The 14,472-nt window shown below is 34.3% G+C and overlaps 1 protein-coding gene across 1 annotated transcript in view; it reads right to left on the bottom strand.

Annotated features, from left to right (window-relative positions):
* LOC129957447 (neuropilin and tolloid-like protein 1) overlaps positions 1–14,472 on the bottom strand; it is a 254,105-nt gene that overhangs the window by 69,947 nt on the left and 169,686 nt on the right. The window contains exon 2 of the mRNA XM_056069768.1: positions 12,700–12,747. Coding sequence (XP_055925743.1) covers positions 12,700–12,747 — 48 coding nt within the window. The remainder of the gene's footprint in view (positions 1–12,699; positions 12,748–14,472) is intronic.

The following is a 14,472-nucleotide window of genomic DNA, read 5'->3' as shown; positions in this document are numbered from 1 at the left end:
CCTGCCGATTAAGTCTTCCATTCGCATCTCCTTTCAGCCCTCGTGCGAAGCGATTCAAAAATCGATGCTCTCTTTTCATTTCACTGTTTGTTTACCTCATTATGCGTTGATGATGTTTTGCATTTCCTTCGGGGAAACCGAGATTTCCGAATTGCTTTAACGTCCGAATGGAAGGAAGTGGAATGTCGTTTGCTGCAAACGGGCAAATGATACCGTGCTTTGTGCTAGACTTCGATCCGAAGCGATGCAAAGGACAGGTATGGATGTCGCGTTATTTCCGATCACAAAACACATGAGGGCAACATATTTCCGATGAGACATAGTATGCTTTATACCAAATATTTGTATTATAGAATGAACTAGCTGTTTTTGGTGACCAACCTGTTCGCACAAATGACACACGTTTTAGTCTATTAGACAATCAATATAAAATACATGTTTAAAAATTTCATCTTGTAATCTGATACGACGGAAAAACATAAATTTAATTTAGTCAATCTGATATAAATCACTATGAGTACAAATTAAAAAAGTATATATATGAAATAAAAGCGGAAGTTGAATATTATATGGTGCATTGCTTTATTTGTATATTAGCTCCTGTTTAGAGTCCGTGCACAAATAAAGCAAATTTTTAGCTTAATTTTAACATCTGCAAAAATATCTTGTATTAAATTAAAAATTAATTTAATTTTTATTGAATTTTAAAAGATATAATGATCAGTTTTTATAAATCAGATCTATCTGACGAGACAGTCAAAGTACTTTCGGGCTTGGTGAAACTTTGCATTTAATACCTATTCTTGATTTTTTAAATAATTTCTTTACTCTGTCACAATGGAGAATTTTGTTTCATAACGAGTACTCTCTTTAACATTTTTACTAAGCTTTTGCAGCTCTATTAATTAATTACGAAATAAATTAAGTGAATTTTAAAATGTTTGATAAAGAGTGTTTTTAACCTGCTAATGTTGCAAGATAAAAACAAATTTTACCATGAAATAGTTTGAACATTTGTTTAGTGATTTGTTTATATTTTACTGCTGCCGGTCAACAATAAGTAATCAGAACGATTTCTGTGCCAGTACGTTAATGTTTTATATATATTGTTAATGTTGCTCCCCAGCATGGTTAGTTTCATCATTGGAAAGACCGTTTTACGATCAGCTCTATTGGATGCTGATCTAATAACGGAGTAGGGACCGCCGGGCTTAGAGATAAACTTAGAGAACATTTGGCGACGAATTTTGCTACAAAATACTAGATACAGATGCTGGAATCTTCAAGAATATTGATAATAGAGGAAATAAGAGCCGAGATATGGTTGATTGCTCAAGAACCTCCTCTGCCCGATTCCGGAAACTATAAAAAGCCAGTAGTCCAAGCCGAAGACAGTCGTGGAAAGTGTCGCAGAGTTGTTTAGAGTCGCATAGCTAGTCAACGGCAAATTAGTTGGATCAATCCAGCGAAGCGCAAGCGTTGAGTGGAGCTCAAGCGATTGGTTAATTGAGCTGTGTGCCGAATCCTGTTGTTTACTGTAGAAGCAGTATCGAGTCGTGTGTGGAGGACCAGTCGTGTAGTAGTGAGTCGGCAGTTGGATACAGCTAAAGCGAGGAGACAGTGAAGAATTGCAGGCGTTTAAAGAGACCGTAGAGAGTAGGTGCGTGGATTCCCTCCTTCTGCTGAATACTGTCTGACCGCTTTGTGTGATGTGGTTATTATTACTACCGATTACTACTTGTGGAATAATATTTGTTGTGGTGTGCTGCTGTGTATTGCGTGTGTACGTCTCGGCTGTGTTTTCTTGTCTGTGTATTCGTGTTAATAAACTTCTTCATTTTCTTACTGAGGCCTGTTTATTCTTTGGTATGCAGTTAAAAATATCTGAAAATCCAATTTCAGTTTTAGATACGTTTTCCCCAATCTATTGAACAAATTTGATATATTTAAGTAACCGCTTCTTCGAGACATTGCTTTCACATGCTTCTGTAAGTACAGATGGTCAAACCTTGTTGGATTTGGCTCAAATTTGATGTTCATCCAGACTATGAATGTCAATTCTGCGCGTCGAATTTCATCCCTTTTCGTTTTGCAGTTATCGGGCTAAATCATATTGAAACAGACGGACAGGCAGACTTCCACCGAGCGGTTTTGGTGAAAATTTGATAGAAATCTACATATTTGGTATAAAGGAAATATATTAAATTTCAACCGTCTGGATTAAAGCGTTTTTGAGTTATCTTTTTCACAGACAGACGGAGGGACATTTTTCAAAAATACGCTTTTCTAACTCGGGGAGGTCTGAAATATGGAGATTCGTTGCAATCTCGAATTTTTTTGACGATTGCAATACTTTTTCTATGCAACGCATACGAGAAAGTGAAAATGGAAGCACTCCATCAGAAACTAAAAAAATGCGCAAAAGGGCTGTGTGGGAATATCCTATCGTTCCGTCGATGCATTGCACAGCTACTTCAGAATTATAATTGGTAACAACTTGTGCTATGATTGCAACGTGTTTTCACGGTTCTATTATCAATGCCCAAAAGATATTGTTGGCTGATGCAAGTATCAAGGAGAAAAACTTTCAAATCATTCAGGGATGAGATGGAAGGACACACATTAGGCATGAGAGGCCTGTTTTTAAAAAGTTAGGCGATCAACGATTATGGGTAAGTGTCTGCATAGAAAAATGCAAAATACAAATGCGTACATGTTAATACCGGAATAGCCATTTTTTTATAGCTGCAATCAATGGATTTAGAGTCCTTTATACCTGTGTTTTAGTTTTATTAAGTCTATAAAGTCGTATGAGCAGTTTGAAATAGTTTAAAGTTGATCATTGGAAGTTACATGATTTGCCCTTATTTGAAATGAGCTGATGAATGATTCCAAATACATTCTCTGCCCAAAGCGCAAACTGAACGGAAAAGCTTTCCGCTCGACAGAATAAGAAACGCTTCGAAAGAAAAGGTCAGATTTATAGATTTAGGAAATTTTAAACTTTCATTGCAAGAGGAACCATATTTTTCAATGAAAGGAATGCACTATCTACTATTTTCTTAAAGCTTTGTTTTTCATAAAAATCCCTCATCGTTCACACAAAGCGTAAAAAAGGACAATTATCTGAAATGGTAATATAGGTTTTAAATTATATGAGTTTTGAAATGAGGCGAAATTTTTGCAACTGGTGAAATACTTTTTCATTCATAGGTGTTTATATGAAAACTAGAATAAAAGGGCTTATTTACAAACATGTACCCGTCCGCCCACATTTACTTGCATTTCAAAATTTTTCTTAGATTTTGGGACATTTCTTATATTACTATTGTCCACATTCATATATTATTATGTGCAAAGAGAATTACGATTGCGGCATTATAATGTATCATACTGGGTAACCTTTTTGGTAAAATTTCATTAAAATTTACTACAAATTCCTCTGATTCTAAGAAAAGGTTATATTTATAAAAAACATTCTTTCGTCATTTTCGCATAAATTATAATGCATCTCAAACTAATAAAAAATCAAATTCTTTAAAAAATTTGTTTTGAACTTAGGTAGCTACAGAACCTTAAATTCTGGAGCCAGTCGGTCATTCTGTTCTATCATTGCGTTCATTCTTTCGAATATGAACGCAATAACTTATTCGTAACTGCGGATTTGAATGAAAATACATCTTATACAAACAGAAATTGGCATGCAGTCTTGTCATAATATCAATCTATTGGCGCCATCGCATGAGAGGAGGGGGTAGACCGAAAATTCAATTCTTCAATCAATTCTGTTGTCTTTATTGTACCAAAGCATTAAAAAAAAAAACTGTTTTGTTTCAGTACACAAGAAACCTTATCTCATATAATTCCCCATTTACAAGATAGGAGCGGTAATTCCAAAACTTGCCGATAGATAGTCGTAAATCTCATAGTGTAGCGCATCCTTTTTAACATGCCAAGACACCAACTTTATGGTCTGTATGGATTTCAGTTATCATCATTAAGAAGTTTAAGGGTTGGGGGTCGGTATAACGGATATAAGTGGAAACCTTGGCTTTAATTGAAATGGAATTTTTGTAATCAGTTAATAATTTTGTAATCAGTTGTAATCCTTTTTTCATGCTTTTGAAATATTACCAAATTGTATATTCTCGTTAACAATACACTATTTTACTGTTTTTAGAACTTCATTTCAGTTAATTGTTTAGTCTACATAAATTTTGATTGAGAATTTAGACTATTAATTGAGTTAAATTGAAATTAAATATTTTATATATAACTTCATATTCATGATTTTTTCCAGAAGATATTTTTAATCATCAAATTGTTGTAGATAATAAAGTCAGGAACACGAACCTTTCTAATGGATTCAAATTTCATAGCATCATCGAACCTTTAAATGCCATGCGTTGTAATCTATTTCAAATTGAATATTGTCTATTGTAGTAATATAACTGCACTTTCCGATTTCATATAAGTTACGCTGATCATATACAGAAACTTCCTTTCCCAATTTTTAACAAAACGAATATCATGCGGTTAAATATTTGAGGAAAAAAATAAAATTAATTTGAATTTTAGACAGACAATGAAAGGTATTGCAGGAATTTTCAAAATTCAAATAAAAATCGAGTAATAAATTTATCTTAATTTAATGGGTATCATTAAAAATAGAATTTTATAAGACTGCGAAGCGTCGTAAATTTCATTTTCGTTTCATTATATTTTTAGAAATGACCGCGGAAAAACATCATTTTAATCATTTTAAGATAATTCATTTTTTAAATAAGTTTTTAAAAGTTCTATCCATGTGCATTTCTATCCACCAAAATGTGTCTGTGGTAAAATTTGTAGCTGTACTTCAAACGTTCTGTTTTACACACACACATGTCAGCACGTGTTCTCCTTCTGCACTTGGAATGTCTGTCTGTGCACTCTGTAGGTTGGATTTTCCGAACCACTGCTCCGAATATTGAACATATTTCCTTGGGGCTCATCTTGGAGAGACTTTTTTTTTTTTTTTTGGGAAATTTACGTTTTTTTTTTCGCAATTGGTTCAGAAAATGTTATTGCACAAAAATGAATTTTACATATTTCAAAGTCAAAAATACTTTTTTTTAAATCACACCCGTTTATAGGAAATTGTGCAAATTTTTCTAAATTTTGGAAATTTTTAACAATTTTTTTGCTTAATTTCCAACAACAGATTGCGTTGTTGTCCTGAAATTCAAACCGTTTACATTATTTCGTCAGATATTTCATCCCGTTATTATTATTTTTTTTTCATTTGTTGAAAGCTGAAGAAGGATTCTGTTTCGATATCTATGTAGTTTACAAGAAAAATAAAATAGTAAGTATGAATTAGAAGATAAATGAACCGAACATATATGTTTTTAATAGAGTTTTGATGTCTTGGGATTAGCCAATATTCCACGTATATAATGAGCAGAGACAGTGAAATAAGAGATTTAGAATAATACAGCTTTAATACCCTTGACTTACGAATTTACTTAGCTTCTCCATTAAGTGATGCATTCCCATTTAGGCTATTTATTGTTATTTTAATTCCTACAATAATATAATGGGCATTTGATACACGAAAGCTTTTCTACCTGAATTTTGCATTTAAATGATTTCGAGCCAGAATTTTCATTATATGCGAAGCGGTCAATGTCTAACAATTTGATTGATATGAAGTTATATCTAAACGATTTAACTGAGATTAATTATAACCAATATTCCAATGCTAACCAGCTGGTATCTAAAGATGGCTAGTTATTAATTTATTTCCGTATTTTAATATACTAATAAAAGTTTTAAAAAAACGTTCTTAATAAACTGTTTTTCCTCTCTTAGTCATTTCCTTGGTGTGTCTTTGAAAAAATGTATAATTAAATAGTGAGCTTATACAAACTGTTATTGATATCTCGGAACAATCGAACACAATTCCGTCACGTCTGAACATTGTAGACCAGAGATTGAAAAAAAAAAAAAAAAAAAAAAAAAATCCACTCTTTCTACTCCTCTCCCCCCGAAAGCGGTGCCAAAAAAGACTTCATCAAGAGAGCCTTTTCTTTCTCGGTCGGCTTTTCCGGGCCTTTGCTTCTGATGAGGCACGATTGTGAGCCTTTTATTATCGTTTGCTTTTCTGTAAAAAAAAAAAAAAATGTGCATCTAATTAATCATATTCCTAAAATAGCCCCCTTTCAGCTACCCAGAAGAGATAGGCTAATGACGGGGTGTTCCGTCCGTATCGACCGCGCAGACGATGAAGATTTCGAATGCACGGGGAGGGGAAGAACAAGCCAATATGAATGAATTATGTTAAAACAAACATTAAGGGGCGAATCGAGTGCTTTGTAGTATTAAGAAAAACATTCGATAGTAAATTTGTGGGCAGACTAAAAATTAGATGATTGCTATAAAAAAGTTGGTCATTTTCGCAATACAGGAAGCATGGCGGTGTTTAGTTTAGTTATAATAACGCCTCATTTTAAAGCAACATTAGGCTATTTTGGGACGGACCTCGTCATTTTGAACCGCGGTCAGATGACGAGGATGACACTTGAGCTGACATCCCCTCTCCAAACTTCCACATTACATAAACAATAGAAAGTTCGGCCCCGGTGGATTTAACGTGCTGCAGATCCCCTTACACGACGGTTCTTCGGGGGAATCGGGTCTCAAACCTGAAACCCTCTGATGCTGAAGCTGAGACCTTACCACCAGGCCACCGCGGCCCAAAGCATTGCGGCAGCATCATTTTTCGTGCAATTAGTTAATTCTTCTTTTAATATGCATTTTTCTTTCCAATTATGCGCTTTAAGTCATGAATCGTTCGGAAAATGTCAATAAACTTGTAAAAGTAGTCCCCTCAAAACTTTCTTGCATACTTTCTAATAAAGGTGAATTTTAGCCTCGTTTCTTCCCAACCGATTGATACCAAAATTTGACGCAGAATTGCGGCTGCAGTCACAAAGTTCAGTAAATTTTATTCATTACGTTTTCCAATTACTTCCTTTACATACTTCTGAAACTCAGGAATTAAATGAAAATTAGATTATAAAATTTTGTCTTTGAGAAAATAAAATATCATAAAATTGAATTTAGAAAAATAACGAACGCATATTTATTAACGCACTAATTGCATAGAAATGTTCTATTTTAATCATTTTTTACTTTTCAGTTTTTAATTTGTAATTCAATATTATAAATATTCTGGTTACTTTTGCTAATTATTTATTGTTATCCATTTTTAAAAGTCAGTAGGTGGTGGTGCTACAGGTATCAGATCAAAATTCAAATAAAATGAATCGATTCAATCACAATTAAATTCTGAAATATCTGATATTAAAGTATCATACTATCATCGAGAACACCCAATTGTAAAAGATTTGAAAACTGTATTTGTCCTTGAGGAAATGAATCAAAAATAAGTGACAAAATCAGCGGTCTTTTTCTTCATACTCTGCAATAAAAGTGAATCTGTGTTTTAGACAACTTTTCTCCCTCAACAAAGTTGCAACCAAAATCTGATGCAGAACTACGATGGATGCCACATTTGATATATTAGAGACATTGGGTTTGTGAATGACCGCATTTACAGGCTTCTGTAAGTACAGACCGACAGACTCTCAACCCTTTATTGGATTTGGCTCCAAATTTGAATGATGTCTACAATACAGATGTTCAATCTGTGTGCTGAATTCTATCCGTCCAGCTCTCTTCGTTCTGCAGTTATCATATTAACTTATTTTCGAACAGAAATCCTCTGAATATGTTTTGCACAACATTAGATGACATTCTACAAACTTGGTATAAATACTATATTCCAGATTTCATCTATCTAGATCAAAGCGTTTTTGAGTTATCTTTGTCATGAACAGACAAACAGACATAATGTAAAAATGTGTTTTTCGAACTCAGGAATGTCTAAAACTTGGAGATTCGACAACATCTCGAGTTCGAATTTTTTTGACGAAGAATTTAAAGCAACAAAAACAACGTTGCAATAATGTAAATAAGAATTTAAAAAATATGAAAATGATTTCCTACCTTTTCATTTCTAATTTTCTTTTATAAGTAGCATGAAATCTTGAATTTAATTTATTGAGAAATCTTGATTTCTGTAATAGAAAAATTTTGAGATACTATTGAATGAACTCGATGAATTTGTCCATCTAAACAAATGGTATGTCTCTTTAAGTCACTTCCGTCAGTATCCATTTTGTGAAGATGCGGTGAAGTTGTTGAGGCATTCCGTTTTCTTTTTACTACTGCACACGTCTATAGTCCTAATGATAAGATGATATAATAAATTTTATCCATTGAGCTCGATGAATTTTCTAGTCATTCTTTTCAAAGGCTGCAGTTCCACTGGAGCGATACATTAGACAGGAAACTTTAAAAAAAAATAATATGTTCATGTAACTGCCTAACATCGATAGGAGAATTTAACATAAATATTTTCAATGTCTCCTTGGTTTGATTTTACATTCTCATAAGCAAAGTCATAAAAACAGAGATGATTGCATTTCTCTAAATATTTAGATGTAGAGAATTTATTAAATATTTAGACTCTGACCTCCCTTTATCCGCAAAACACATTTTTGAAATTATATCCGTCGGTCGCTCCGTTTGTCTGAAAACAAGATAGCTTAAAAACTCTGAGTGAGATGGGTGCAGTTCAATATGAGACCAATTGAAAGAGCAGTTGGTCTGTCAACAAGAACAGACAAGAACAACAGAACACGGTCATTACAAATGATAAAGCGCTGGACGGATTCAGTTGGGTGCGTAGTCAAGCAGTTAAAGTGTAGATCCGTATTTCATTTTGAATCGAATCTGTCGGCGGGTCGGGAGTTCATCTAACCGTGTGTCCACGCGCATGTAAATGCAATAACTCTGAAACGTGACATTTTAGCTAAACGGAATTTGCTGCGAGATGGAGATTGGAGCTGTATTCAGATCTTGGTTTCAATCGCATGATAAAGAGGTGTCCAATACCCTCTTTTATCACTACACTTCGAAGCCCAAAGCGCTCGTGTTGAGGAATCGGAAGGTAAAAATGTAAACAATCTTGGCTTCCAGGGCATTGCCCGTGGCCTGCAGCCTGCGAGTGGAGGGGGGGGGGGCATATTACGGAAGACAGCAAGAGAAAGTGGCGGCTCCCATTTAGCATTTGTTATTTTCAAGAAATACGAAAGATATGCGGATTATGTGAATATTTGTTTGCCTTCACTTTTGTTGTGTGGGGTCATATAAAATAATTTGTATACCCAGACAGATCATTGCAGACATAATGGATTCTGCAGTTGCACTGAAATCCTAACGAGTAAAATCTTGACAGTGTCTTGCATAAGGAACAAAACGAGATGTTTAAAAAGTGATTCGTTTCATGAGTTATGCTTCCCAGGACAAGTGGCGAGGAAACACAGTGACGCTCTATGTTGCAACGGCCTGCATCAGAGCGCTTCTTTGAAGAAACTCTTTTTATCTACACAGAAGAAGTTTTGTTTGTTTGTTAGAAGACGTGTTGTTTTTTATCTACATAGAAGAAGAAAAATTTTGCTGAATTTTGAAGCGAAAACAAAAACAAATGTAAAAAAGCACATATTATAAATAATAAATTACATTATTTTAAATTTGTTGAGTATTTTTTTCGGTTATGAAATATTTTACACGAATTCCTGCAGATTGCTTCGCTTAACAATATCCGGGAATGAATTATTTTCCTTAAAAGAGGCTCTACTGCATTTGCATCGTTTCAGAAAGAACCAATTCTCATAAAGATGAAACACCTTCTCATTGCATTCATAGTATGCTAAAAAGTATAAATTTAATAAATGTTGGATTTCGATTTTATCTTTCCTTCCAATGTTTTTTTATCATTCAAATTTTAATTTAGTATAAAGTATGCCAATGAAATGAGTTTGAAATATTTCCTATGGATGAAATCCTAACCAAACATGCATCCGAAGTGATATTTTGAAATTTTGAAAATGCAGACTTTCGTTCACGAAGTTTCATTTCCTGTTCTTCTTTCCCATCTGGATTTTCCCGCTCTGAAGGTGATTCAATCTCCGGTCGAGATAACAGCGCCCCCTCTACAGCATTTTTTAAAATTTTATTTTCATTGGCGTTACATGTTCTGTTTCAGATATGCATATTAATCAAAATTGGTAAAAACTTGTTTTGGTTTGATTTGTTTGAATAATATTTCATTCGGATATTATATAATACAATGCAATTGCATAATTTCAGTAAAATGTCTCGTAAATTTAAGACGAGATACCATAAAATATTTGTTTGTAGTAGTAATAGAATTATATGACTTTAGACGCATCTCTCTGAATACGAAAAACACATTTTTGGTATTTTGTATGTTTGTCGAAACGAAAACTCAAAAATGTTTTGAAGCAGGTCTATTACTTTTGGGCCAAATTTGTAGCTTTCTAAAATTATTTTGAACGAAATCCACGTAGTCTGACTCTTCGAATATAAATGAACACGCTCATTACAAAACGTAAAAAATCAAATGAATACAATTTTATGCACAGTTTTTCATTTAAAGTGTAGTTCTGAGACAGATATTAAATCAAATACATGAAATATTTGACAATAGGTTGGTATGTACTTTCGTTATGCATGCAAACCGAAATATAAAAAAAAAAATACAATTTAAATAAATGAATTTCGATGTGAGATCCGTTACTAAAATTGTAATTCTGGCTGGTTTCAATGGACTGCAAAAAAGGAACCAAAAATACATATTCGTTTTTCCTGAATATGCTGCTTTGAAGTGCACGACTCTAAATTAAAAGTCAGTACTTGCGGCGTCATGCTCTCAGCCCAGGTTCTCAATTTTGCCTAGAGGATATTAATGGGGGAGTGTATTGGACACCACTTCATATACAAAATATATTGCTTGAAAATATTTCATATACTGCATGACCACAAGTGTACATAATGAAGGTATTGCAATCATCATAATACAAAATGTACAGAGTAAAAGTATGAAAGTACTGTCATGTACGTCCCTGAGATGCTGGTGAATCTTTATATTTTAGATCTTTCTGAATCCGAAAAATATATTGTCCGAATTATATCTGTCTGTGTATCCTTCATAACGTAACGAATTATAAATATGCAATTTGCTATGTAGTTTTTTCATAAAATTTTCGAATTTCAATCCTATTTTGGACGAGAATCACCGACAGTAAGTATGTCTGTCGGCTGACTTTTTGAGTCATGTTGACACAATGACTCAAAAATGCGAATAGCTAAATGATCGAAAGTAGCCATTTTGTCTTTGCATTAGAATTATATATTTGTATCTAATTTTACTCCTGATCCGTCAAAAAGCTGTCTGTCTGTCGTCCTATGCTTTATGAATGTTTGAGAACGATCATTCGAAAACGCAACACTTGAGACTGAAATTTTGCATGCGATCTTGGCACCTGCGCTGCAAATCTATCACCTTTTGAATCGATTGGTGGAGACGGAATCAATCCAAGATCCACGTTCAATGCTTTCTTCGATGTATTCTGAAACTCATGTTGCGGTGGGAAGAGAAGGAAGAATATTCCCGCTCTGTTCGTTCGCGTCTATGAAGAGAGTGTGCGGCAACAATAAAATAAAAGCGATTTTTGAGATTTTGAAAAATTTTCACTTTTCGAATCCAGTAGACTCTGAAAGAAACACTTTTTTCGATTGCGCTCTGTCTGAGTCAGCCGAAAAATTCCCCGGGGATAGTAAACACATATGTATAAAATATATTCTTTCATTTAACACCTAGGAGAGATATTTTCAGATTTAATATAAAACTGTTTGCACAGTTTTTAATAGAAATCGTAAACTCGCAGTTTGGATGAAACTCAGCGGCATAAATTCTGTGTATCTGCACATCCAAACGCACGAAATAAATTTTCGAAACGTCGCATGTAGTTTTGTGATTGCAGTAATATGTCTGTATGAAATATCAAATGAAATCCTGCTACTGGTTAACTGCCTTTGATCTGTTAAACTTGAATGCCTGTAACTCAATAATTCGAAAAGTAACAAGTAAGAAAAACTCACAGTAACAGTGTATGCAAAGTCTTTCATGCGTGACATCACAACAATCCCTTGCGCCGGTCAGCATTCAGTGTTAATATCACCACCCACTCCTATCCGAATTGAACCGTATGGAGAACATTTGTTAAAAAGACGCGCCGGGCATTCATTTTCTATGGCTTGAAGTTTAGAAGTTTTGTTTATCCAAAATCTGGCGTCTCTGAATTTATACCCGCAGTACCTCTTTGGGTGTGTCGGGTATCTCCATCTTGGATCTCTGAACTGGTATACAGTACGGAATCTCGCAGGATTCATTCTTAACCGAATACTAGCTGTAATTCGGCTTAAACAGAACCAAAAGAAATATTGAGCAAAAATCTCTTAATCATTGCCTAATAATTGCATATATTTTAACGGTTCAGTGTTTTTAAGAATAATCTATCTTAAAGCCGGAATTTTACAGAGATATAAAAGGGTTTAATTTAGGATCATGTTATTCTCGCCAAGTGATTTTTTATATGATGATTTGTCATCCTCGATGTTAGAATTTACGCGGTCGAAACTTGAAGGCTTGCGAAAGAAACAGGACGGAGCATTCAAGACCATTCACCACACAGTGTATGATACTGGAGAAGAGGAGAGACTCACCTGAAGACATTTGACAGATAGAGAGGAAAACAGAGGCAATGTGCAACACTGAAAGAAAGAAAAAGCAACATTTAATTCAATGAAAAAGCAACCTTTAATTAAAATAAAAATCGTTGGAAAAATAAAAGAAAGCGTCTGTTGCATTTAAAAAAATATTTCATAATAAAAATTGATTTTGCAATATAATTTTACAATGCAAATTGACTGCGCCAGAAAATTATATTGTCATGTCTAATTTAAAGAGCAGCATATCAAAAATTCATTCGATAGACGTCCAATAATCCTTACTCTTTCGCATCGTCATTGGAAACCAAGTCACTTAGCTTTAGCTCACGCCAACATCATTTAGTTTCTCATCACCAACGGATGCCAAATTACCAATTATAAGTTATTTTCTGGTGTTGTTTCATATTACCAATAGATACCGTGTCACCATCTTGTTTTCCTCTTGAAAGCATTGGCGATTTGGCATCCGTTTGAGATATGAAAGGTAACAAATAGAAGATTTCAACGAAATGGCATACTGTACTCATATCTTACAATTCAGAAATAAAATGGTAAATAGACCTGGAACACTGCTGCAGATTCTTAATTCGTTAATAAAGTGTATATTCATTTCAAGAACTAACATACGCCTATTTTTTGAAAGCTTTTATTTAAGTTGATTTGTTTCAAGTGAGTAAATATGAACTTTTATAATAGATTATTACTTATTTTCTCATGTATTACAATTTCAAAATTTTGTACATTTGTACATTCCCAATGTCGATTCATTATTTTAACATATTTAAAAATTAACTGCTGGCTAAATGACTAATATAATTAAATTTTAGTTCCATGCGAGTGGCGCCATGCGTCTGTAACGAGTTTGAGAAGCAATTTATTACAAGATAAAGTAATACTATAAAGCCCATTCAAACTCGGATTAGCCGAACCTGGGCCAATTCCTTTGAAATTGTAAATCCAAAAATCATCCAGGAAATCCAAATATGCATTTGCAAATAGCGGAGCTTTATAATCAGACAGCGTCAGGCGATCAGGTGATAACTCTTAAAGACAACAGGTGTTTGGAAAAACTGTTAGGTATTTGTTGGTAGAGAGTCAAATTATCTAGATTTAAAGGGTTTTGATGTTAAAGGCGGCGCAATAGAGATGGGACATAACATATCCAAGCTAGATGCCATTTGGATTTTCGAGTATGACCCTTTCTGGAGTAGCCGTGAATATCAGCTATCTAGTGAAACGTCGAATTTCCGGCTCTGGTGCTGTCGGAGAAAGACCTTGAAAGAACGGGTCCGTCGAAGACATGATCATCCTCAGACGAGATAAATGTGCGACGCTTTTTCATATGACTGCGGATTTTGATTCTACAGATTGCGAATTTTTCAACATCGTCAATGATATGGGCTTTTGGTGACGGAAACGTACCATTTTGTGTACAGAATCTTTACACCTTGTCTAGGGCCACCAGTACTGCTATTGGACGTCAGAGTCTCGAAACACGCTGCCTTGTCAAACGAATCTCATTTCCAGTTGTATCAGGGCATGTATGTGTATAGGTATGGAGACAATCTTATGAATCTATGGACTTTACGTGTCAACAGGGACTGTTCACTCTGACGGAGCCTTTGGGAATGTATGGAGCATGCGCAGTTGGCATGACATGAAACCCTGGACACAATTCTGACAAATGGCAATTACATAAGCATCTTACTTTGATTCATGCCCTTTGTGCATTCCGCCCTATTTCCATATTTGCAGAAGGGCAATGAG

Source organism: Argiope bruennichi, chromosome 2 (genome assembly GCF_947563725.1).
Source record: "Argiope bruennichi chromosome 2, qqArgBrue1.1, whole genome shotgun sequence".
Classification (NCBI taxonomy): domain Eukaryota; kingdom Metazoa; phylum Arthropoda; class Arachnida; order Araneae; family Araneidae; genus Argiope; species Argiope bruennichi.
The sequence above is the reverse complement of the archived record's forward strand: the minus strand, read 5'-3'. Positions and strand labels throughout refer to the sequence as shown.